Raw genomic sequence first — 27,365 nt, 5'->3', positions numbered from 1 at the left:
AAATAAAGTATTTTATTCACAGTTTACAAATGTACATGTAAAAAAGAAAAAAAAAAAAACACATTGCCGCTGATTTGTTTAAATGGTGACATTTAATCGGGAAGGTAACAAATAAGTTACTTAAGAAGTCTCTTCCATGAATCCACGACTGCTGGTTAGTTTAAGTTGCATTTGGTTTTGGTCCTTAGTATGCAAGTTGAGTTTTAGTCCATTAATACATAGATATTGGTGGCACATGTATTAGGTTGTAAATAAATAACCACCAGCCATGCTGGAGGCCAACAAAAATGTGATTTGGATTTGAGTAGTACCACTGAAATATTATCTTTTTTTTTATTTATTCAATTTTGGACTAACCATGTGTGTTCCAGATTGAGATCTTTTAGACTGCAGTTAATATTAATAAATGTACTTTTTATGCTGGGGTGACAAATTTTGTTTAAAACCGGAAAAGTAGAAACAGTGGTCAAGCGATCCAAAATACAATATTGTCCACTGTCGTTTTCCACCTAAGGCAACGTCCAAGCTGTCCTTTTTAGTCATGGCTACATCGTCATGAACATGAGCTCATCAAAGTCATCGGAGTGCAACCATTAGCAACAGGTCCTGATCTGAAAGATTAAGGTTAATATGGCTGAAGGCTTGCCATACTGTAGCTGGCAGGCGGCGGCCAGAGGGGCAGTGGATAAGGATATGAGCGCAGGGCTGCCTCGTATGGTCCAGGGAAGGAGGATCCCACTGGTAGGGGATGTGTGGGATGGGCTTGGGACGGTGGGACAGCGAGATGAGCAGGGAGGAGGACAGGCTGGAGAGTTTTCACTGCGTCTACTCTATTCCATTGGTCTGCTGCATCTACTCTTGCCCGTTCGAAGGCCGGGAGCAGGTAAGGCATGGGCAGTCCAGCCTGTGAGTGGACAAGGTACTGGTTGGGCAAGGGCTTGGGCACCACCATCTTAGCCTTGTCCTCTCTGTCCACGAAGGAAATCTTCTTGATGTAGGCCTCAGCGCTGCTAGGTCTTTTGGGATGGGTCTGGGGATGGTGTGATTTGTAAAGTGGCTGTAGTGAAACAGGTCTCCGGGGCAGGACCTTGGTAAAGCTGGAAGCGGAGGGCACCCAGCAGCTTGAGCCAATGGAAGCAGGTACAGGTATCCGGAGGGCAGACTGCCTCCCTCCGACCTTGGTCTCCACGGCCCAAGCTGGCAAGCTCCTCTGATTTTTGTCCGGATGTGTGTGACTGACCTGCAGGAAGTCTCGGTAATTTGGGCGGGGAATGGCAGCAAGTTCTTTGGGGCAGGGATAGCGGCTTAAGGGCTTGCAAACTCGCAAGCTGCCAGACTCGGGGTGAGGCAGAGTGCTGAACTGTGTCGGCTTCTGCTGCTTCTCCACTTCAGGAGCTGGTGTCCTCTTCTGCGCTGGGACGGCCACGCAGTCCTCAGAGGACACAGAGTAGGGTGAGGGGCTTCGGGAGAAGGAAGCAGAGGGAGAGGAGAGCGGAAGAGGAGAGCCATCGGAGGCGTGTCTGATGCGGGCTGGAGATTGGGAAGTGGAAGAGTGGGACAGCTGGATCACCGAGGGTCTTTCTGGCTCACTTCCTTCTTCCAGAGCAGCAGAGGGCACTGCACTCAGGCTGGCCTGCGCCAGACGCTTCTTCTTCTCCAGAGGGGAAATGACCAGAGCAGGGCTCAAGGGCTGGAGGAGGGGCTTCTCCCTGGGACAGGCATCCTGGAGCAAGCCCTGCGCAAGCCGGTCACTCTCAGGATGCTCTGAAGACATGGACCACGGACTGGTGTGAGAATGTACTCCCCTCTCGCAATGGTGATCTGCTCTGAGCTTCTCCTGGGAATAACACAGAGCACATTTCACAGCAAGGGTCAGATTGTTAGTCCAGTTGTGCTTGTCCCCAAGCATGGAATTCTTAATGGATCACAATCCTCAACAATGTCCTTAGACTATCTAGATTTGCCTTCCTTAGCGATCAATATCTATGAAACACAATTTCCCATTTTAATAAAAATGTTTTGGTAACAATAGACTCTGAACCTATTTTTTCATAATAGCCTTTACACCATCTTCTTGTTATTTTTGTGCAGAAAAAGGCTTGTCCTGTTCCAGGTGACGGAGGGATCTATTACTTTCAAATTTTACCACTGATACATTGATACTCCTGTCCATCTGTCTTCAATATTAAAATGTACCTTAGGTAACTCAATGTGGAACAAGTATAGAATCCATCTTTACAGCGATTACAGTTCTTAGTAATAATACAGAGAATGTTCTCTGAGCCTAGAACAGAATTCAGAAAGCATATTCTTCGGTTCACTTTGATAAGTATCTTTGCTTTACCTCCAGGTCATCGCGCTCTGTTGTTCTTCGCCTTTTCTTGCCCTCTGATTTGCTGCCCTTGCTCTCATCATTCCTCTTGTACTGTTTGCGAGGTTTTGAAGGTGGAAGGGGCTTATCCTCCTCACCCTTCCGATGCCTTTCAAAAGGCAAAACCAACCTGGTAAGAGAAACAAGAGAGGCACAACCATGACCAGAGAATCTAACAAAGTTGAATGGTACAGAACCTTCGACAGCAGGTTCTAGCTCACTCTTGTTCTTTTTATGCATTGTATATGCTCTATAAGACTGTCTGGGCAGATGGCCATGCTATAACGTCTGCATGAGAAAACTCCTCCTACCAAACTCATGGTTGAAAATGAAACTTGCATGGGGCGACTGCTGTTGAACCAGCACCGTCAGTAGATGGCAGCAGAGAACTCAAATTAATTGTATATTGAGTGAAAGGTAATACAGCAGTTGCTATGTACTCTTTTGTTAGACTAGAAACAGGAGCATCAGTACCACAAAGACTGATGAAAACTGTCAACAGCATGTCAAAACTGAGAGTTTACACAGGTGTCAAGTTCATTTACACCATTTCCTTTCTAGACTGAAGACATGTACATGAACACTAAGAGTTTGTGGTTAGGATGGCATAGAGATCAGGGAACCGCATTGCCCTACATATTTTACTGTTGCCCCTGCTCCCCCACACATCCGATCCAACTAATCAGTGCATTAACAACCTCTTACTGAGTTAAAGTGTGTGTGTTAAAGCAGATAAAGCAGAGGAAGCACTAAAATTTGCAGGGCAATTGGCTTCCATGACAAGAGTTGGGGAAAAGACTGAGCTATAGCACTGCTGAGGCAGTGAGGCCCCAAGAGCTTTGCTCAAGGATGCAGCAAACACAGTGTATGGATAAAACCAAAAGCCTCATAGGTTGCAGCCCTCTTTTAGGAGAAAAGGATGGAAGTTTTAAAGTACACTGATTGCATGTTCTTCTTCACAAGCCAAGCAATCCCAATTACCAATGTATAAATCTTATATCAAATGTCTTGTATCGAATCTCCTTCAGCAAACGTTGGAAACTTGCACGCAGCTTAGGTGGTTCTGGGTAGTTGCTCGTGTGAATTTTAGTGTCTCTTTGAAAGGCAATGAATGTCAGTGACTCCTTTGGGAACAGCTTTTGTTGTGAGGACAGTTGTAACTGGTTTACTATGGTTTATTCATGGTAATGTACGAAGTAAAGACTGGTCAGATTAAACTGTGGTAGATTCGATTTTTTATTTAGTGTTTGGGGTATTTTTGTAATTTTATGTGTTAAATGTTATTGTTATTTGCTTTTATTGTTCCTGACATAGCTTTATGCATGAGCCTGCTGACCCCCTGATTGTAGTCCTCGCTATTTGTGCACATTTCCCTACAAATTTCATATAAATCAGAATAATGTCTTGGTCTGGATTTGCATGCAAAAGTGTTTCTGATTACAGTTCTTGCTACTTCTTCCCTACAGTCTTCATATGAATTTTCCACATTAGCTACAGCCACTGTGGCTACTCTGGCTGCTTGTTTAAAGGCTTTGAATCAGAATGATGACTCTCGTTTGTGATTAGTTTTACAATTAGCCTTGCAATGGCTCCTCCTGCAATGCAATCACCTAAACCGAGCTGTTTCAGACTTTAGGCTGTGGTCAAAAGTGTGACTCTGTGAGACTGCATGAAGCAAAGCGAGGCTACCAGCAGCACTGCTCTATTTGATCTTACCTCTCATAGTGTCTGCGGGTGCAGGTGGCTGCGCTGGTGCTGCCTGGACTGCCACCCAACTCATCGTACACGTTCTTCCACAGCCGCCGAGCTGTTACCTGATAACACACAGGCACATATACACATAAGAACCCTCACATTTACCTGTAATCAGAGATCTTTCCCAGTTTGGCTGAGATATCAAGTAAAAGTGTTTCATAATGCCTCATAATCCCTGAAGAGAATAGCGAGATATAATCAAAACTGTTTTGTTTTTAATAGACCTTCTCACTGCTGGAGCTATCAGTATTAGTAAGTAACGATTTGTGATACCTGTTCTCTCAGAGCAGTGAATTGCGTGATTAATGTTATCAGCCCAAGCCCCTGTTACTCATAGCGCACCACTACTGAATCGCCATAATTAGTCACCATAAGTTTCACAAGGTTTCTCACACAGGCATACACGCTGTATTTTCCTCTCTTGATAACGGTCTGGCTGAAGCATCACTAGTGCTTGATATGTTGTTTGATGCACAAGATTACTGTAAGATTGCCACTTGAAGAAAGAACGATTTCTTTTATGCACGTTAGTAATTCATATAATCTACTTCAGTAAACCCCTGTTACTCATACCATATTAAGACTGTGTGTGTGTCTGTGTGTGGGAGTGGAAAGTTTTCAGGTTTGTCAAAGGCAAGCGGGCAGCATTTGGCTGGTCAAGTGTGCCTGGCTATCACTAGTGGCAAAGAAATGTCAATTTTATTCAAAATCACCTTCTTTTTTTATTAGATTTTTCCAGTTTCTTTGTTTTAATATACTAATTTTGTTTTTAGACATTTTTAGGGGAAACTTAATTTAAAATGTTTTTCTCACTTTTTTCTCTCTTTTTTAATTTAGTCATGTCCGATTCCACCTGCAAGCTAAGTCTCCCTCTAGCAAGCTCACTGCTAATTCTGTTACATCAGCTAACAGAGATACAGGTTGGCTAGCACTGTGCTTAGTGATGCATCCTAATTATGCTCTTTTGGACTCCCAGCTACAGATGACTGTGGCATCACTGGAGATGAAACTGACAGTCTCTCAACAACGGGGCCAACGTTAACATTGCTGCACCACCCAGGAGCCCACCTCTTGGCTTTTGTATCAATGCTTGTACATTGTTCTCGTGCCCAAGCTTAGCTGTTGCTATGATCACCGAGTTGAGGATTAGTCAACAGCTAATCAGATTTGTTAATATGTAATTTCTCTGCATTTCATGTAGTCAGTCAAGTGAAATTTATGGCTCAAATTGGTGGAAGAAAGTCCCCATGAAGGAAAAACATTAAAGTCTGGGACGTGTACTTCTGCTCAACCAGTTCAGACATGCTTCCTGATACAATGTTTGACATGGAAGTATGTCACGGTATGGAAGAAAAAGGTGTCATGATTTCACATTGTGACTAAGAAATGTAAGTAATTAAAGATGTAGTGTGTAAGGTTTAGTGGCATCTATTGACTGAATACCCCTCCCTCACCCCTCCCTTTCCAAGCGTGTAGTAGAACCTACGGTGGCCCATCAGGTTTTCTGCCATCACCCATCCTGATTACAACAATTCGCTTCTTTATGTTTTCGCTTCTTTGATGACTGGGATTGCTCTTTTGTGTACTAAAAAATAAGTCTGATCCTGTATTTGTCAAAATTTGGTTTCTCAAATTTCTCACAACACAAAAAAGATTAGCCAGCACCGGCAGCAACCACTGATTCTTCTTCTTTCTGAGTCTTCCAAGCCGTGCTATAGCGCCAGCAAACTGAAGCTGCCACTTCAAAGTAAAAATACACAAGGTGCTCTAGAGTCAGTGTTTGGTTTGTCCGTTCTAGGCTACTGTAGAAACATGGTGGCCTAACATGGCGACCTCTTTTGAAAGAGGTGCCGTCCCCTTAGTACATATGAAAGGCTCATTCTAAGCTAATCAAAACACAACAATCCACAGTTACAGGTAATTATACACTAATGAAACATACTACATTCCATTTCTGCTAATATATCCCCCTAAATCTCACACACTGCACCTTTAAATGTAAGTATTAAGTAATTATTCAAGTATTAAGCAAGAACTTATTTGTGTCTTTGAGTTTTATTTAGCCTTGCACTATTATAACCAGGTGTTTTTTTTACTGTATACTTAAGTGTCGTTTTCCACTATACAAGAAACTTCACATCACATGAGACCCTCAGACCAAAGCCTTACTGGTCAAGCTGTTGGTACACTGATACGTACTCTAAGCACAAACACATACGCACACACATGGAGGTGCAAGGACACACAGCACGAGTGGAAACTTTTGGTTGTTGGACAACAAAGCAGAGTAGGGGGTAGCAGGCCTGCAGCTTTGGGCTGGCTGGCTGAGGGTGACGATGGACCCCCTCTGCTCTCATTGTGGTTATAACAGCCACTGCTTTCAAGTGAACTCGGGATGAGCTCAAGCCAGCTCAAGTTTCCATTGAGAGACGGTCTAGCTATTGCTGTGACCTCCTTCTCAGCTCCACCGCAGCAGAAGGTGTGATACTATCGCACAACATGCGAATGGACTAGGCGCTATCTGCGGACTGCCACATAACGCATTGTTTGCGTCAGAAAGGGATGAATGGTGAAGACAGGCAGAGTAACTACAGATGTGAGTGGTAACTAGCTCCGTTCAGCTCGGTTACTTGCACTTACGTAACATCTGTACTTCTCTGGGTACTTTCAAAAGATGGTACTTTTACTTCTTGTAAAAGTGTGTTTGTGAGGAAGGTAATGTACTTTGTCATCCATACTGAGTAACTGATTCTCTTTTTCTGGTTAAATTGAATTTCTTTCTGTTCTGTTGGTTCAGCTCTTGGACTGCTTCGCTGTTGCTTACACTTCTCAGTTTGGAGCTCTGGCATTTTATTTTAGAACAAAAGGATCCCAAAAAGAGAAGAATAGAGCCTAACAAACTTCACTTCCTCACTCTTATAAAAAAGATGGTTCTCTCTCTCTCTCTCTCTCTCTCTCTCTCTCTCTCTCTCTCTCTCTATCTATATGTCTCTACCCTCGCTCTCTTTGACTCCCACCTATCCTTATGTGTACACATATATACGTGTGTGTAATGATGTCATACATATATATATATATATATATATATAAAAAGATGGTTCTTCAAAGATTCTTTAGTAAAGGCAATGGTTCTATATATATTTAAGCATTTCAGTTATGACACACACACACACACACACACACACACACACACACATATATATATATATATATATATATATATAAACAGCGACATATGTATTATATATATTATGTATATACTATATATTATATAGACACATGTATATATATATATATATATATATATATTATATATATATATATATATATATATATAATATATATTATATATATATATATATATATATATATATTCCTACAAATATGGTTCTTTAAAGGTTCTTTATTAAAGACAATAGTTCTATAGCATGTCAGAAGTATATATATATGTTGTATATGGGAAATGTAAGTAATTTTATGTAATATATTTCTACCCTAACACTTGTTGTTGTAACAATACTTTTACTGGTGTATGGGTTTAGGCTACTCTATGTGAGGTGGCAAAGCTGTGAAATAGCTTGTCTGAGATTGTGTGAGTGTGTGTGAGTGTGTGAGTGTGTGTGTGTGTGTGTGAGTGTGTGTGCGCACATACCGAGTCATAGCCTCCCAGTGTCTCCACGGCTTTGTAGATTTTCCACAGATTGACTGCAAGACAGAAAAGCCTAAATGTCATAATGAACAGTCAGAGGTTTACGTCTCCCACTGCTGGGGGCCGTTCACTGACATAAAAGTTTGGAATATTAATTGCTACTTAAGTAGAAAATTTACCAACTGAACTGTGAGTTGCTGTACCTGCTGCTATATAATATATAGGAGCAATTCTTTGCTTAAGGGAAGATTGAGATCCCCTCAAAGAAAAAAAAAGTCTACTTAATTTATTTTTATGTTAAAACCAACCAAGATCTAATTAGTCATTTTTTTAATAATAGCTCATTAATGATGTTTTCTTACTCGTTATGTTAAAAAAAAGTAAATTGTGCCAGAATTTCAGAGAATTTCTCCTCTATTACACATGAAAATGTGTTAAATTCATTAAACATCTGCTATTTTCTCACAATGAACTAAAACTATATATATGTACAAATTGGTAATACAAGTGTAACACAGTTCTTAAAATTTATACCTAATGAACTAAAAGGACTTTTATTAAGCATCGTAACCAAATCAGTCGGAGAAATTTCATTCAGAATTTTTTTTACATATATATCAGGTATGACATGGCAGCTATTTAGTTGGGTTTTTAGGTCCAAGAGTAAATGGCTTTTATTCCGTAAAGTAAGAGCTGGTAGCGATGGTAAAGACATATAGAGCTGGTAAAGACTAGTTTTATGTTTATATATATATATATATATATATATATATATATATATATATATATATATATATATTTAAGGTGACCACTGCTGATGGTACACAGTGATGGTAATGACCAATTATTTGATCATCCCACAAATAACAATAATATAAAAGTATATTTGAATATTGGTGTGATTTTTTATTAAATTGTGCTATTGAGATGAAATGCTGGAACTGCCTTAAGTGAAATATCTGAAGAACCACCCTTGCTAGTAAGCATGTTCTCGGAGAGTCTTCTTTTATGGGTCACCTTTAGGCTGTTCTGTAGATGAAATGAACCTCACACATTGCTGTACTCACTCTGTTTAAAGCCCAGGTGAGGTATTCTCTCGATGGGCGTGCCTCTCTCCTTCATAAAATGGTATAAATTGATGACGAAGGCTCTCTCCTCACTCTCCGACTGACCAGTCCTGGACTCCTCTGTGCTGCTGTTGGTTTGTTCTGGGTTCTCCATCTCCCTGTTGGACTAAAAGAACCAAAGATTGTTGACCATTTTAAGACAGTGTATAATCACATTAGATTCAAAATGCAATCCAACAATCCAATGTGCACAATGTTCCCCTCACCCCAGATGTAGTCCATCAGCCAAGACCTTTTAGTGTCTGATATTTGCTTCTTTAGCTTAGCAGTGGAGCTACAAGGCAAATGTGGCTAACAAGTAATAGAAGCTCAAACTCCACAAATTGGCATCATGGAAACTGCAGGCCTAAATCATCACAGGCTTGACTCAAATAGCATTGACTTGTTAAAGGGAAATTCCACCGATTTTTCAAAACGTCTGCATAATTCAATCCTTAAGATGTAAACAGTGTCATTCAGAGTGCTTTGATGTGAAGTGTTGCATTGTACAGAAACTTCCCCACTCAAATTTCTTTACAGTTGTGGTGGTACTATCCAAAACAACCAGTGAACCTACATGTGTCTCCCAAGCTTTTATATATAAAGTTTTTGAAGGTAGAATAGTAAAAAGTAGTTTTCTTGGGGGACAAGTACTACTCAACTTTGAATGGATTTTAAAAATATATATAAAAAATATTATCTCAATATCAATCCAAAACAATATGTCAGACATCAGGTAGCGTATTCATAACCATTTGATGTAATAATTTTCTATAAGAGAGGTTTTATAGGCATTAAAACTCCTCCTTCGGTTCCTATTACAACCACTGTGAAGAATTCTGACTCGCTAAGCTACTCTAGAAAGGAGCATTTCACACCAAACCACTTTACAGTTACTTTGTTTACATCTTAAAGCTTTAATCATGCAGAAATTCAGTGAAGTGCACCCTTAATTAAGTTTCAGACACAGTATGACAGTGTTGTCTAAAGAAATACAGTAGTAGCATCTATTTTGAAAGTCTGATATTTTTGTACTTTTTTACCTACAACAAGATAACAATACATGTCATAAATTTCATTTTCCACTAAACTGCCCTCATATATGTATGAAAATACCTGAGTAACATATTGTCTATGTGAACAATATGTTTTGTCCTGGAATTAATATCTATTTTGCTTTGAGTAATTGTCAAATTTCACTTTCATGTAAACAGTCTGATTTAAACAACAACAACAACAACAACAATAACGACAACAACAATAATCTGATTCACTTTCTCATCACCTCATATCAAATTACAGGTGAATATAGGTTCGTGCCTCCTCTTTCCGGGCCCAGTCATAGTAAGAGTGAGAAAACGAAAACACGGCAGGTTTTTACCACCACTTTCAATAAGTAACCAGCCATCCTGTCTGAAGGGAAACGGAAAGGCTGCTGGGGGTTTCACACAGGAGTCTGTGCAGTGAGCTGCACTCTCAGCTTCAGCAGGAATGCACCGGTGCACAGCGTCACAAACAGGAGACACTTACTGTAAGAGCCATGCACTGTCTAACACTGTCTTCAATTTAGAGAAGAATCTAGAAGTGAGATGTGTGGTTGGCAGCACAGTACAGTAACTGTTTTCAGAGCCTGCTGAGAAGCTTTAACAGGCCAGACCACTGGTGACTGTTTGTCTGTAAAATTTGTCACCCATTCAAAGCCTGTGTTAAATATTCAGTATAAAAGTGAATTCTGCACTGATACACCAAGTTACTATGTTGCTTGACAACCATATCTGACTGCTTAAACATTCACTTCAACGTACCGTTCACTTCCAAGTCCATCCAGTCCATAAATGACAACTGAGCTACAAAAACAGCCTGTTTTGAATTGACTGTTTCTGTGATGTCATGAGAACCGACTCATTTGCATACATCCACCTATTCAGCCTACTGCAGTTTAGCTCTGAGTGCTTTTTTGGAATGAGGCACAATACCGAGCAGCCAATCAGTACAGACTGCATTTGCGTAGATCAGTCTTAAATGTACAGTAACAAAAGCAGCCAGTGTAATTGTAAGGGATATATATATATATATATATATATATATATATATATATATGTGTGTGTGTGTGTGTGTGTGTGTGTGTGTGTGTGCAGAAATAAGCAGACATTTATCAGTCTGTCAGCTGTGTGCTGATCAAAGTGGAAGTGTCAAAAATGCCAGTGAGATAAATAAACAGACAGGATAAAGCAGCCCATTGAAGCTCAGGCCACAAGCAGGAAACGAAAAAAAACAGCCCAGCAGAAAACACACCAACTGTCATAGGATCAATCACACATTTAACCGCTCCAAACGTTTAACGAAGTGAGAGAGGATCCGTGGGTGAGATGGCAAAACAGATTATTAGCTCCAGCAATTCATAACAACCCACAGGAATGACAAATCAAAAATGAGATCTCCTTGTGAAGCCCGTATCCTACAGTATTATTGTTTTCTCATTTCTTTCCCATGTATAACATTTTTTGAGGTTTAATGTACCAAAAACATTCCCAATTAAATTTTACATGACCATTTCCATTCTATTTTAATCCCTTAGAGTTAAACAGGCTGGGCCTTTAACACTGAGAGCTCTGGTTTGATCTGCCATCCTGTTTTGCGCCTCATTCAAAAAGCACTCAGAGCTACAACACTCCGTATAACTTCACTGTGAATATACGCTATGATCACAAAAACAGTGAATTCAAAACGGGCTGTTTTTGCTCCTTCGTTTCCCTGTAGCGACTTTATGGATTGGTGAATGATCAGCATGTTTTAAACCTTAAATATCTCTCCTTGATGTATCAATGAGACCAGGCGGAAAGACTTTGCCTAAGTCTCTCCTGCTGCTGAGATATTTCTTCTAAGCCAAAGAGCTCAGCAATCTCACGTGTCCCGTCTTGTGTTTGTGTAGAGATCTCACACATACTGTGCTGAGATTTGCAAAGATAACAACACTCATCTTCATCTGCAAATGAAGTGTCATTTCTCATAGATCTCTCCTGTATTTCATGTCTAATTTTTGTCTAATGCAATTTCTCCTAAGACCTTTTAGGAGAATCGTTAAGTCTCCTAAGCTAACCAAGAAAAAATGATCAAAATCCTTAAAGCAGGGAACTGCAGCAGCTTCACAATGGCCCATTTGTATGTTACATGAATAATTTGCAAAAAACCAAGTCAATTCTACACAATTCTCCTCTTATCCAAACAAAATCGACCTGCCAAAACATGTTTAGCATCTTAGTTTTTCATATATGCTAAGAAGCTAATGCAGCTAAACAATGGGAGCAGATGTGCACCAGTTAGCATCAGGCAAACATGCCTAAACGTTAACATTCTTACTTCAAACTGTGTTAAGTTGTTCCGTAATCTTAAATAGACTTGCTTATGTGGTGTGATGATAGGCATGCAGTTAGCATGATGCTAATTCCCAGATAGCAAGCATATTGCTGCTGTCAGAACAAACCTTGTATCTTCAAAATAATAACTTTACAGGAGAGAAAAGTTACTCTTAATGCTTAATAAGTTAATGTAACCAGACTTATTTCCAAGTTATGTTGGGCCATTTCCTTTGGTCCATTCATCATTCACTTTACATGCAGTGTAAAGGGCAGCAGGCATTTTCAAATTATGTCAAAAACTAAAAAAAACTGTATGCCACCGCAGGTCCACCCACGGAACACCCAGATTATCGTTCTGCATACAATAATAGTTTTAACCAGTTTTTAATCTCCTCAAACAGATTTTAAACGTGCGTAGCCTTTTATTTTGGAAATAAACTAAGATAATTATAACAAACAATTGAAAGAAAAAAAATTAATAACTAGGCCTAATATAAATTATTGTTGCTGATGCTGTGCTATATTGGTTACAGCTGTATAACCAGCTTTATATATGATATTGCTGTTAAAATAATTTCCTAAACTAATTCACAAAGTAAAAATAGGCAATGAAATAAAGAAATAAAGGAAAAACATGTAAATTTGACAGTGAGGGCAAAATGAGCGATGCCAAGTGACATTTTGTCCAAATGTCTGCTTAATCACGGGTGGGCAGCCTGGAAAACCCTGAACAAAAAGACAGTGGGCTGCCAGCTTTGCCATCAGCGGGCCAGCAGTGGCCTGCTATCCTCTTGCTATCTGGGCTGATGGCTCGGCTTCCTTTAGTTAGCTACATTAGCCTTGTAGCTCAGGAAGACATGAAACACTGAACATGTCCACGTATGATTTTTTTGGCTAAAGTATTCCTTTAAACGGACTCACAGAAACCAGGTTGTGAGTACTCTGCCCAGTTAGCTAGCTGTGCTAAAACACCAAAAGCCACATGGGTCAGTTCTGTGTTTTGGCCTGGAATCTCCACTCCTGTACACGTTTCTGCAGGGTAGGAAGTGAATTTACTTTACTGTAAGTTCTGCTGCCATCAAATTAAATCACTTACCAAAACAGCTTGGTTTTTATATTACCCATCACCTGGCTAAGTGAAACAAAAGTGGGAAAACATACACTATAAATGTAAATGATTACTGGTACTGCCATTTCTCATTTGCTTCAATGATTCAGTGATGGACTTTTATTCTTCCCCCGCAGAGTGTTCAATGAGGTGACATTCAGTTACCGTATTACACTCTTTATTATGTAGCGTATTACAGTTATCATTTGCTACATGCTGTAATTTGTGTCACTGTCTGCTTTTGTGCTGGTTTATTTGTTTGTTTGCTTGTTTGGTGGCCAACATCTAAACCCTCAAGCAAGATTTCAGTTTCAAAAAGTACGCTGACAATATCTTGGCCAAAATGACTTGGCATTGCATCAGTCAGAGGAATCAGATTACAGCAGGCCAGTCAACAGAGCTCAGATATACAGTAAACCCTTGACTTTCCATCTGACGTCTGCAGTGCTTGTGCTGGGGCTTCATGTATATGATGCACACGGTTCAGTCACAGGGTTTCAGGCTGAATTGAGTTCTTCAGCCTGCAAACTGCTTCCCAGAAGCAGGCCTCTGAATGACTAATATTGAGCATTTAGGTCCCTGCTGGCACTACTGAGTAATATTGAAGATGTGGGCCCCTGTTTCTGTGTACTGGAATGAGTAATTATGAAATCTCTTCTCTATTCTGTGAAGGGAATAATATTGCAGATGTAGGCCGCAAAGGGGTAACCCTAAATGAGTCAAACTATCAACGCATCCACTATCTCTCAAGCCTACATCATCAAGGAGGAAGTTATTTCTATCAGCCTAGCCTCAACATATCTTTTTCTCTTTCTATGGCATGACTCTCTGACCAGAGTTGACTCATCTTCACTGAAATTTCACCCGCAGCGTTTAAAAGGCTGCCATCTGCACAAACACTTCCTGTGAAATTGACAACTTTGAAAGCAGTTTCGGGGAAGATTGTACTTTTGGGCTTTTCTTGGAATCTGATTCTCCTGGAGCAATTTAAATAGGCAAGAAAAGAGCTTAGCTATGAGGATTAACTACAGTATTGAAGGAACAGTTCTTGACAAAAATCTAATATTGTTAACTATATAAAAAATGGACAAAATAGTGTTGCTACAAACAATAGCTATAGGCTGTATTTCGTCCATTTTTTGGATAACACTATGTCATGTAAGTCAGAAATCACAAACGCAAATCTAATTTGAGTTTACTTAACAACTAAGTGTGGTTTGAGGCAAATGTGTGATTATTTAGTCATGCAATTAGCGCAGTGCTAATTTCTGAACAACTGGCTGCCTTTACTTCTTAGCTGCATTAGCCTCGCGGCTCCAGCACACAACAAAAGAAGCAAATGTCAGACACTAAACATGCCTTGGCTGATCAGTTACACTTGAGCTTAGGGGCGAGTTGTGTACATTTGACTTTTCGCCGAGCTGTTCCCTTAAAATATAACCAGGGCCAGTGTGAACCTGCTGTAGTGGCTCGTTCCTCGGCTGTGGCTGAACTTCAGCAAGACTATTTCACTTATATTTAGACCACAAAGCTGTTAAATGTTACATCCAGGTTTCAAACAGGAAGGAGCTCGTTGTCCGACTACAGACCCCCCGCCCACCCCCCACTCGAAACCGCAACTAAAAACAGAGCGTGTACCAGCTGACATGACAGACTTTGCCGTAAGCAGCATCTCTTAAATTTCCACCCCATTCACATTGCGCAAACATGCGTGGGCCGCAGGCCGTGGACGTGTCAATAGCACCCTCAGAGCGAAAGTCGAGGGAGATGCGATCGGAAGGCCATGCTTTTGCCACCGAAACCGCATGGCGTACAAATTGCAAGCCTGCAGCCACTTTGGGCCCCTTTACCAGCACCGTCTTCTATCATAATAATCATGAGAAAATGGCCCTCTAGCCTCAGGTGGGCGTCCAATAAATGGAATAAAGACAGATCAAGCAGCACGATGCATGAAGGTGTCAGAAATTTACCCACAAACAGACAAGTTTTCAAACAGCAAGAGTGGGAACACTGAAACCCAAAGAATCATCAAGAGGAGTAATCATACTAAGACTAAGTGATGAGTGTTAACCTACTGGAAGTGTTGTGTTTTTTTCTGCCCTTAAAAACTCCTCTTTCTTGCAAAATGACAATTGAACAGAGGAAAATTTCAGCCTGACTCATATCGGCTCTGTCATGTGAATACATGTGAAGATCCGCTGAAGCCGTAACAGAAGTAACGCAATTAGGCCTGCCACAAACATCTCATCACCGCTTGAACTAAATTTTCTGAGCTGAACATTCTTAGTTTTCATAATTCCTCACATCACAACGGAATATGAATTGGGTGCATTTTTATCAGTTAGGTCATGGCAAGTGCATGCAAATATAAGAAAGAAGAAATCTCATTTATTGAGACGCATCAAGGTTCTTACGAATGCAGCTGATGCTATAACATTTGTAGAGGGCAGTGGTGAGCAATGTTTGTTTATTTGAGCTCGAGCTGTGCCTGTCGTCAGTTGGGAGCTACTAACTGCCCGTTACAGGACCAGTTTTAACAAGCCCTCGTCCGCTTGGCCTTGTCATTTCCCTCTGGGGGAATCCCAACACCACCTTAAGGGCCGTTCTATTACTGTTTTAGCTCAAGTGAGGGCTTTTAGATGAGATTAAGCAAATTTTATGTATGTTACACCAAAGTTTGCATGGTTAGCTGATTAGCTCACTGAATGCGCACCATCTGAATAATCTGCCCATCACTGTCCCATCTCCTCCTTGTGGACCATTTAATAACAAATGTGGGATGCACAGCCAACAAGTTGTATTGGTGAGTGCACTGATGAAATGAGGCCCAAGTATTCGACAGCTAGGAAGCTTAGCTAATCAGCCAATTTGACCACTTTGGGCTTGTATTTTAATAAGTGAAAGTGATAAAAAAGAGAATGAAATTGTTATACGCAATTATTCATATGGCAATTAATCAACAGCTAAAATCTCATGATCATGACAGGCCTAAACACAAAAACATCTCACAAACCGTTTTACAATATTTGCTCATCAGAACTGTCTAGACGCAGAACCGCGATAAGCCGCAGGGCTGTGGATTGAGAAATCACTCAGAATTAGCGAGACTGCAGATGTGTTTTCCTGGTATGTTCTCACCTGGTTCAGTGAAATTTTCTCCTCTGTTGTCTCTTCACACACTTCTATCTGCTCCTCCGCCCCGCTCACCTCTCCACGAGGGTCCGACACTAAAAAAGAGCACCACAAAAAAACACACACTTTAAGGTAAGCTTCTTATTAAGCAAAGTATTAAGAATTCAGACTCTGGTAAAAAATACCTACAGTACTGACTGTTTTTAAATGGCATGAATATGACTGTCAAACCGTTTCACTTTACGGATGCAGCAGATACCCACAAGTGCCTTCAGTAAAACCACAAGCAGCAAACACAAATGCTGTGAAAAGCATTGCGGTGATTCTGGTGTTGTACAACCAAACAATAAGTGAAAAATTTCTCACGAATCCCAAGCTTGTTTTTTTTTTCCATATTGCAGACTTATTCATGATTTATAAGCTGTTTGTTTGTCCAAATCACTAATGATGTAGGCTGTCCTAATCTCTTTTCCACTGTCATTAATGTAAAATGTAATTTTTCAGGGCTTCAAATGTATGTATGTCAAAATAGGTGAAAACGTGAAGCTCCAATTATGTGCACTCTTAAAAAAAGATGGTTCCTCAAGGGTTATTTAGTAAAGATCCATATAGATCGTTATGTATAAAACCCAAAAAAGGTTCTTCTACTGTCATGATGTCATGCTTGTAACAATAGAAGAACACTTTTTGGTGCTATATAGATATATTTTCAAAAAGGTTCCATATAGAACCTTATACAACACATTCTCCATCCATCTGAAGAACCATTTCACCATGCAGATTGTTCTTTGAGTGTCCATGGTTCTGCATCCATTATCCTTGCTAAAGAACCCTTTGAAGATCTTTTTTAAGAGTGAAGGAGGTACGATAGTTGTGCAAGCGCTACAGCTGAAAGGCCTTTTGAAAAGGCCTTTGTAGTCATTTTGGTTCATTACAGCGCAATAATGCACAAGTGTATATATGTATAACATACGCTCGTCCAACCATAATTCCTGACCCAACGTCATAGGTGACGTATTCCAGATATATCATGCAGAGGAAGTAAGGAGCTATTCGGTACCAAGGCTGGATATACCAATACTAAAGTCAAGGCACTCTTACTCCTATTGTACTGAAAAAGTGCCTTAATTTCCAAGGCAAATACATTCAGGAATGTTGAAAAAGGCCTTATTTCAACTTTCTCAACAATGATATATTCTGAGGGAAAGCTGGCACTGTTTATTAGTTTTTATTAGTATCTACTGAATAATTTTCCAGCCGGACAGAAGGAGAGCTGAACTCCATAATACAGCGGTTTAAAGCAGGGTCGCACCTGATTGGCTGGTGATTCAAAATAAAACGCAAAAATCCAGCCAATCAGCGCGAAACCCTCGAGTCGCTGCTCAAAGACCCGCGAGCCAATCACGCGCCCTTCACGCGGGATAACAAACGCAGCGCTGTGCTGAAGAAAAACGGCCATTTTCAACTCTAAAGACGGTTATTTCTGATAACGGAGTCTTAAAATAACGTTCAGAAACTGAAATAAACACGAGAACCAGCCCAACACGGTAAACCGCGAACAAACACAACACCTGCAGGTATGTTTTTACAGTTCAGTTTGAAATGTGATGCTCTGTTTACGACTTGAGAGTATGAGAAGAAAATTATTGAACATAAACGGCTGTGTTTCTAGATGAAGACGTCAGAAATGTGTATGTATGTAAGATATAGGCTATTCGTCAGAATAAGAGCTTTCAAACGCCCTTTGAATGAAAGCTGTAGGTTAAAGATTTTCAGAGATATTATAAGAAAAGTGGGTGAAGCCCATTTTGAGGCGTCGACGACTCACTGGGCTTCAGAGCAAACTGAGTTAAAGTGCCCATATCATGGAAAACTGAATTTCCCTTGCTCTTTTTTTTAATAGAAGAGTTGGTGTAGCATGTAAACACCTTTTAAAGTTTTAAAGGTTCCCAGTGTTCAGTTCAAGTACATGCAGGCAAACTAAGCTACAAAAACAGTATTTTTTGTTTTTGTGATGTCACAAAAAACAACAAACTCGCATATATCCGCATATCCAGCCCACAGAAGTTTAGCACCACCCATTCATGGTGAACACAGAAGTTGTAAGACAGGGGTTCCCAATTCCAGGACCCAAAACTATGCACTTTTTGTGCTTTCCCTCGTCTACACCCATTTCAGCTCTTTAACAAAGTAACAAGCTTCTCTTTTGCTGGTTCAGGTGTAGAAAGATCACTGTATCATTGACTTCTGACTGTTTTTGGTCCATAAAGCTGCACAAACGTCACTAGTTATGAAGCGAAGACTTTTTAAATAGCCTACTCTTTGCAGAGAGAACTGTGAGGAAAATAAGAGAAAGAAGAAGAGAAAGAGAAAGAATAAGACAGAGAGACAATGAGAGAAGAGAGAGAGAGAGAGAGAACTGTTCTAATATGAAACCGCACGATTACAACATTGCTTCCTGTCTGTGTGTATAAACCACAGCTCAGTGCTACCCTCTACTAATATGAAACACTTGCTGTATATACAACAACACCATCTCCAAAATTTAAAGGGCCCATATCATGGAAAAATAAAGATTTCCTTACGTTTTTGAAGTGAATGAGTTTAATGTAGTTTGTAGTTTAACACTGTTAAAGTCGTACCTTTCACTTTTCAGTCCATTCAGTTCGTACATGGAAACTAAAGTGCAAAAACAGCCTGTTTTGAATACTGTTTTGTGATGTCACAACAAGAGCACTTTAGCATATATCCACATGTTTAGCCTACATCAGTTTAGCCACGCCCATTCACAGCGAAGTTATGAGAAGGGTTTCAGCCTGGACGGGATACAGGGCCACCAACCAGAACAAAGCCTAATTTACTATAGCAGTCTTAAAGGAGAATTTCACCGATTTTGCAAAATTTCGGCATAGGTCACTTAGTTGTAAACAAGACATTCAGAGAGGCCTGGTGTGAAATGTTCACTGTAGAGAAAACTTCCTGACTTTGACTTCCCTTAGCAGTGGTGTTGATAGGAACCAGGGGTCACCATGTCTACAAAACAAATATAGCCATTTTATTTACTATCCAAAACCCCCAGTGAACCTACACGTGTCTCCTGAGCTTTTATATGTAATGTTGGTGATGGTAAAATAGCAGTGATTCTAAACAAATAGCTTTGTTGGAGGACAGTTTTGTCTTATAACACCCTGCATGTACCTTTCTGCAGTGAACGGCTTTTAATAAAGACTCAGAACCATCATAAAACAGTGTCTCAGACATCAGGCAGTGTATTTACAGCTATTTCACATGATGTCTTTTAGAGGCATTAAACGCCTGGTTCCTGTCACCACCACTATGACCAACCAAGTTCCTCTAAAGCGGAGCGTTTCACATCAAACCACTCTGAATGACTTGGTGATTTAATAATGCAGAAATTTTGAAATGTTGGTGGAATTCCCCTTTAAAGGTACAGTAAAAAGCCTGTTTAATTCTAAGGGATAAAGAGAGGTTACAGTGGTCACGAAAAGTTAATTATGGCTGCTTTTAGTGCAGGAAAGCACACAAATGTCAAACTTGGAGCTCAGGGAGAAGAAATAAAATACAAGGCTAAAGTAGGACGTGGGCCCTTTATCCAACTGAAACATCTTCAAGACTCATTAGGTCTAATCCTGTATTGTAGGTATCCTGGGAAGGCCGTGGGAGCTGCTGAAGCACAGCTTGGCGGTATCACCCATCAGTGGTTGGTCATAGAGTCAGCAACAACCACTGACTAAAGCGTTTGTCTGTTTTTTTTTTTATTCTTCTTCTCTGCAGGTCAACTTTTTGTGCTGAAATATAGATTCAACCATCAACCAAACCGTCCACCAACTTCCTCTTCACTCCAATCCGCTTATATTGCTGTGTGTGAAAACCCAGGACGCTGCGCTTTCGAGATCACTCGCTTCCTGTGCTGCGGCATTCTCTTATTTTACGTCCTGTACCACAGACTCAGGACCCATCGCGGTGGTCAGCCGATGCCAGAAAACATTTAATTTCCATGTAAGTGTGAACACAACAGGAATCTACGTTGTTGACCTAAAGGGGAATTCCAGTGACTTGTAATATATATTGAACTGACTACAATTCAGTTACTGAGTTGTAAACAATATCTTCAGCTCAAACATAGCCATTCTATTCACTATACCTACGTATGTAAACTATATATTATATTACATATAAACTATCATACCTTGTGAATATGCACCATGTTCATGACCATTTCATTTAATAATAATGCATTTAATAATAAGTTTCTTTGAGGGAGATTTTGGGGGCATTAAAATATTCAGATGTCTGGTTCCTGTCACCAACACTGAACAATTCTGACTTGGTTTCTCTGGAACGGAGCACTTCCCAATGACACACAACCACAATGAATGACTTTGTTTACACCTTAAACATTTACTTATGCAGCCTTATTATGCACAATTTAAAAAAAATGGTGGAATTCCCCTTTTAATGAACACTTAGCCCCTATCTCAGCCTGAAATGCCAATATGATGTCATTTGCATTATGCTAATTGGTGGCTATTCACTGTTCACCAATTTCTGACTGGACTATTCCTTTAAGTACCCACACATTAATTACTCAGCCTCATAGCTGCACAGCCTACATATGAGCTTCAAAGTTATTGTAGTTACTGAATAAAAAGCCTGCAGAAGGAGTTAAAGGGGAATTCCACTGATTTTTCAAAATTTCTGCATAAATATATTCGTTAAGATGTGACAGGTCATTGTGGTTTTGTGTGAAATGTCCTGTTTCAGAAGAACTGAGTCAGAATTGTTCACAGTGGTGATGATAGGAACCAGATGTCCAAACCGTTTAACGTCTCACCGTTGTCAAGTTATGACACAAAATGGTTATGAATGTGTTGTCTGAATACTTGGAGTTAAAGTTTTGGGAGAAACTTAAGTCCACACATGGTGAAGAGGTACATGCAAGGTGCTTTTTGGCAAAACGGTACCCTTTTTTTCAAATTTATCACTATTGTATCATCATTACCATTACATATAAAAACTCAGAAGACTTATGTAGGTTCACTGGTCATTTTTGGATGATGAATACAATGGTTATGAGTCAGCTGTAGACATTGCGACGCCTGGTTCCTGTCACCACCACTGTAAAGAAAATTCAAGTTGTGAAGTTTGTCTATAATTCATTTCACATCAAATCACTCTGATTGCCTTGGTTTACGTCTCATTGGTTGAATTATTCATTTTAAAAAAATGAGTTTCCCTTTAAGTAAAAAGGCAACAGTGTAGATTCTTCTGTATTATTTTTTTTGGAGAACTGCTGAATCGCTCCACTTATTTCAAAGGCTTGAATATTGTGATATTAGAGGCGCTCAATACAGCCAGACTCGTTCAGTTCATTGTTTTTCCCAAGCAAGATGCTGTAATAAAACTACGATGTTTAAAAATCTCGTCCTGTATCACACCTGACTGAAATAACAGCCATTCACCATGAGCTTCAGGTTAATTCTCTACCCTGTAATTTGAAAGATAAGCCTTATCAGCCCTGATAAGATTTATAGGATATTCAGTATGTTAGGAGTTTATCAGATGCGGGGTTTTTTACGCTAGCAGCAGTACTGTACATGTTTCTGTTTCCCTTAACCACTTCCTCAGTTCTGCCTACAGTCACAAATATCTAACCGAGCTCATACGCTACGCAATACAACCCGGCGCTTTATCTCGTCTTTATGTGCCGCTCTGCTTATTTTGCTGATTAGAATTTCAAACCACACGCTTGCTGAAGCTAAAATTCTTACTGTAAAGTACTTACGAGTCACAGACTGACATAAAAAAACATGATTGATCATCAGTTACTGCTCTCAAAAAGCCATTCTTAGGCTAGAGGAGTGTCTTTCCTGACCTAAAATGTTAAATCTGCCACTGTACGTCTTAGCACATTTCCAGTAGAAAGTAAGCCAATATAGTAAATCCTACAGCAAAGTAGTTTTATAATGCGAAATTACTACAATATAGTATAGTAATGGTACTATATCAGTACATAGCAATGTTAAGTTTGCTACATATTTCTAAAAAAAGGAAATTTGTAGATTTAAGATTCTAACACATGTACCCTAGTAATATCACTTCATTTGTAAAACAGGTTGTTGTAAATAAATAAAAGTGAACAGTCAGCTCTTAATGATCCTCCACAAAGTTCAGTAATATCACATCGGCGGACGTACCCATTGTAAACGTGTGCCTCGCCCAGTGCTTCTGATTTCTGCGTGTTCTCGCTCCTTCCTTCACCGCGCCGTCTCTTGTCTGCACTCTAGTTAACAGCTCCACAATGTGCGCTCACCACAAAACAAAAGCCTTTCGAAATCTTGAGGCACGAACCAGATTGGTCTTCCCGCCTCTCATTGGGCAAAACTATGACTTCCTTACTTCACTGGGGCAAAGGACCATGGGACCTTGAGTTTTCTTTCAGAGAGTGTCGCTCGCTTGTTAATTTATTTATTTATTTAATTTGTTTTTTTTTTCATTTGATGTTCTGATTATACAGTAAACAAACTACAGCAAGAACATTACCTTGTATTCATAAGCATTTTGATTTTGTTCAGCAACAAACAAAGTTTGCTTGACTGTGTTTCTTAGACAAATATAAATAATGAAATCAATGGCTATTAACAAATTTATTTCGAAAACAATTTTTTAATGAAAAAATAGATGGGGAGTTCCACTGATTATTCCCCCAAAAAAGTAATTACATGGATAAGATGTAAAGTCAATTAAGAGTAGTTTGTTGTATCGGAGAAACTTACCAAGTCGGAATTGTTTACCATGGTGGTGATGGGAACCAGACATCTGAGGAGTTTAATGCCTTGAAAGTCTACCTCACAAAATTATTACATGAGATGGTTATGAATACACCACTTAAGACGTCGTTTTAAGCTAGTTTTAGAGAAGATTTAGAACTAAAATGTATTTTTAAAATACTTTTACGGTGGAAAAGGTGCATACAGGAAGTTTTGAGTCTGAAACCGACTCAAGTTTAACAGAATTTTGTGCAAAACTGACCTGAACTGACTTAAAACTGACCCTTAGGCCCAATCCCATTTTACCCCTCATCCATACCACTTAGCCCTTAGCCCTCTGTTTTGCACGTTCACGTCTAGGGTTAGGGTGTCCCAATTTTTGTTGAGATAGAGGGGTAGGGCGAAGTGTTAGGGCTACATGGCCCTCCAAACGGAGGTTTTTCAGAGTCACACTCCAAACAGAGTGTTATGAGGAAAAAAAAACAGAAAAACCGGCAAGATGGCTGCACAAGCGACTAAAGAAACCCACAGATGTGAGTATTTTCTTTGTTAAAAAAATTACGATAACCATTGTATTATTTTAGTTTAATCTCGTTTCAATGTATTATGGTTGTTTTCTTTGTAACAAGCATAAAAAAATCACTAAAGTACGTTAATGTTTCGGTAGCTAGCTAGCTAACTTTACCGTTCCACCTTAAATAGTCCAGCAGTTTTGACGCCTGAAGCACCAGAACGTAACTGCTGCACGATTTAAGGTGGAACGGGAAAATTCGAACAAGAACCTGGTGAATCGCTGACTTCAGCTTCGTATCACCAAAGAATTAGCAGTGGACGATAATAAATAATTGTCTTATACCCCCTCTTTGAAAGCATACGATGCCCTAAATGTAACTAAAGCCCAGCAGTGCTTTCAACCACTACCCATTGTAGCTCTGTTCCAAGGGGTTAGGCTGACACTCGAAAACAAGGGGTAGGGGTAAAAAGAAGAAATGGGATTGGGCCAAAGTGTCCAGTAAATCCTGATAGGATAGTACTGGTTAAATTACTGTATAGTGACATTGTAGGTTATGGATAATTTAAATAAAAACATAAATGATATGTATTAAAATAATCAACTGTTCAAAATTAAGCTGTTTTATTTCCCCTGCATCCATTTTTTACATATCCAGAAAACAAGGTCCGAACCCAACTGACGTGGTCAGATATTTCTGGCTCTAAACAAAATTCCTGCTTCCTGTCACCACAGCTGTGAAGAAAATAGTAGGCAAGTTTCTCTACAGTGAATCAGTTCATGGAATGACTTTGTTTACATCTTCATGAATGACTAATGCAGACAAATCGGTGGAAATGCTGGTTAAGTAAATTTTGTAGTAGTTTTTGAAAGTAGCCAGCAGAGTCTAAGCATGCATGTATCTTCCTCAGTTCTGTTGTAAAAGGATCTCAGGTGGCTCATCATGAAACTACTCGAGAGAACGATCAAGAATATATAAAACAGCGTCAAGGTAAAGGGTCACTGCGTTACTCGAGTGCTGTTTCATAGATGATCTGATGACTTCACTGTAAGTGCAAAAACAAGTCCTTCTGTGAATAGTTGTGACCTAACGTTTGACTGGCACTGTATTTATATACTCCTTTTGTTCTGCTGAATTGCAGTGCAATACAGCTACTTCTGTTTTCATTAGTGTTTCTCAAAAGATTCCCTTTAATCTGTCAGCCAGTGAAGACAGATAGACTAGAACTGATGTGTAGTTTTCCATTTACTTTAAATGAAGTAATCAGTGTAGAACTTTACATTCATTTAAGCCTTAAAAGTCACAATTATCACCAACACTAGCACATTGAAAGAAGTGGAGAACGTCTGTTGAAAGTGCAGATTCTAAACTTTATTAATTAATGCTTGTGTTGTTTTGTCATTTTTTGACTGAATATAAATGTAGTTTATTGCATAACTTACGATGTACAATCTTAGGCAAAAGTTTGGGCACCCCTGGTGAAATTACACGTTTTGTTGAATTTCTAAGTGAAAATAAGTTCTCTTCAGAGACCACACTTCTGTACATTTCAATGCACATTTACTGTTTATTTGCTAAATATTAGAGGGGGGGGGACATAAAATGTGGCCAGTGCAAAAGTCATGGCGCATTTCATATTTTAGGTTTTATTTTTTTCCAAATATGTTAAACTCGGCAAATAAAGCGAAACTGCATTGAAATATATAATGCCGTTTAAGCCTGCTTAACTTGGAAAATCAATATACAACTGTAACCAATATGTAAATATATAGTAACATTTGAGTAATATAGTCAAATAATAGTGTTAGCTTGTGTCAGTTAACCATTACCAATTTTAACTTAAATTGTTCCTATTTATAGTTATGTCTGTTAACCCTTAATATCCCAAGAGTTAAATACACTAGAGAGATGATACTGCGATGCACCTGCCCATTCTATAAGATTTACATTGTGAGATGAGAAGGAGCTTGTACGCTTCTTGTAAAGGAAGGAAATCAATACTCAGTCTCTTTGGTGGGGGGTTTTATTGGTAAAGGGGTCAGTTGAGTAAGTGGTTATTATTTTAAAAATCAGTGCTCTAAAGTCCTGAGACAGCGCATGCACTAACCTTATGACTGCATGCTTTTTCATACAAACCTATTTAATAATGTCTACATTTATGAAAATATGTCTGTGTTAACAGACAGACATATATTCTTAGCATATTTTTTGTGGTTTGTCGCTTTCTTTTGAAAATGGGGGGAATTTGGGTCACCCTGAAAATGTTTTGTGATAAATCTACTCAATAATAATGTCTACATTTCTAAGTCTCAGTATGGAGACGTGCCCCGTACTGTTTTTTCTTGTGCATGTTTGTGCATATTCTTGTGTAAATAGTGGAGAAGGGGGGTTGCCCTGATAAAGAACACTAGCATGCTTAAAAGTCTGCGTTTATGAATTTTGCAACTGTGCCCCATACTGTGTTTTTTGTGTGGTTTTTCTTGTTCTCTTGGAAATGGGGGAGAGCGGGGATTGCCCCGATACAGAGATGTGCGTGAGTCTTAAGAAGCACAGGTGAAAGTTCTGTTGAGAATTTCCCCTTAGCACATATTACCTAAACAACAACTTCAACAGAGAGTTTGATAATAAGCATGTATTAAAATGACTGGCGAGTTGCTGTGTTCTGTAATGTCTGAAGTGCAGCACCTTCCTTCTATGGTAACAGTTTGTAACCTATAGTGTGACTAATGCTTTGTGAACACTGTTTGAACAGTAGAATTACCAGACTAATATTTACTCCTGCTATGAAACGAGAAGTGTTGGACAGTCAGTGCTAATGGTAAATGTAGAGCACCACCTCCAGTTAACCCATTAAACTGTAAAGAACCTCACTCAAACTGCAAAAGTTGCAGCTTAGCTTCACAGTAGTTACTGAAAATCATTTATGGTAGATGCTGGTTAATAGGCCTCAATAATAATAATAGACCTATAGTTCAAGAAGATAAAGGGGAAATTCCACTGATTTCTCAAAATTTCTGCATAATTAAATGGCTGAGATGTAAACAAAGTCATTCGGAGTGGTTTGGTGTGAAATGCTCTGTTCTAGAGAAACTTACAGTCAGAAGTGTTCACAGTGGTGGTGATAGGAACCAGACGTCCAGAGTTTAAGGCCTCTAAATTACACAAAATGGCAGCAAACATTACCATCATCACTTATACCATGCCTCAGACACTGTTTTATGATAGTATCACAGGTTTTACCCCTAAAGCATGTGTGTATTTTTTAAATACATTCATGGCGGATAGGTACATGTAGGTAGTTGTAAGGCACAGTTTTTCACAGTGGTGGTGATGGGAACCAGACGTCCAAACCATTTAATGCTCTAAAAGCTACATCATAGAAAGTTATTACATGAAAATGGTTACAAATAGACTGTCTAATACCTGAAACATTGTTTCACAGAAGTAAGGTTTTGGTATAGATTAGGTTTTGACGTAAAACTTTTTTTTTTTAAGTCCATGCATGGTGGAGATGTGCAACCTCATTTCCAAAAAAGGTTGGGATGCTGTGCAGAATGTAAATAAAAATAGAATGCAATGATA

At 39.4% G+C, this 27,365-nt stretch overlaps 1 protein-coding gene across 1 annotated transcript; it reads right to left on the bottom strand.

Annotated features, from left to right (window-relative positions):
* Window positions 1-68: 68 nt before the first annotated feature.
* Window positions 69-22,810, bottom strand: arid5a (AT rich interactive domain 5A (MRF1-like)). Its single transcript, XM_036578307.1, has 7 exons — window positions 22,699-22,810; window positions 16,487-16,575; window positions 8,843-9,008; window positions 7,779-7,831; window positions 4,088-4,185; window positions 2,345-2,501; window positions 69-1,837 (listed from the first exon to the last, which is right to left on the bottom strand). Exons 1-7 carry the CDS (start codon window positions 22,700-22,702, stop codon window positions 626-628), a joined length of 1,779 nt encoding a protein of 592 aa, XP_036434200.1. The 5' UTR covers window positions 22,703-22,810; the 3' UTR covers window positions 69-625.
* Between the last annotated feature and the right edge of the window lie 4,555 nt (window positions 22,811-27,365).

The sequence above is a fragment of the Colossoma macropomum genome, unplaced genomic scaffold, assembly GCF_904425465.1.
Source record: "Colossoma macropomum unplaced genomic scaffold, Colossoma_macropomum, whole genome shotgun sequence".
Lineage (NCBI taxonomy): Eukaryota > Metazoa > Chordata > Actinopteri > Characiformes > Serrasalmidae > Colossoma > Colossoma macropomum.
The sequence above is the reverse complement of the archived record's forward strand: the minus strand, read 5'-3'. Positions and strand labels throughout refer to the sequence as shown.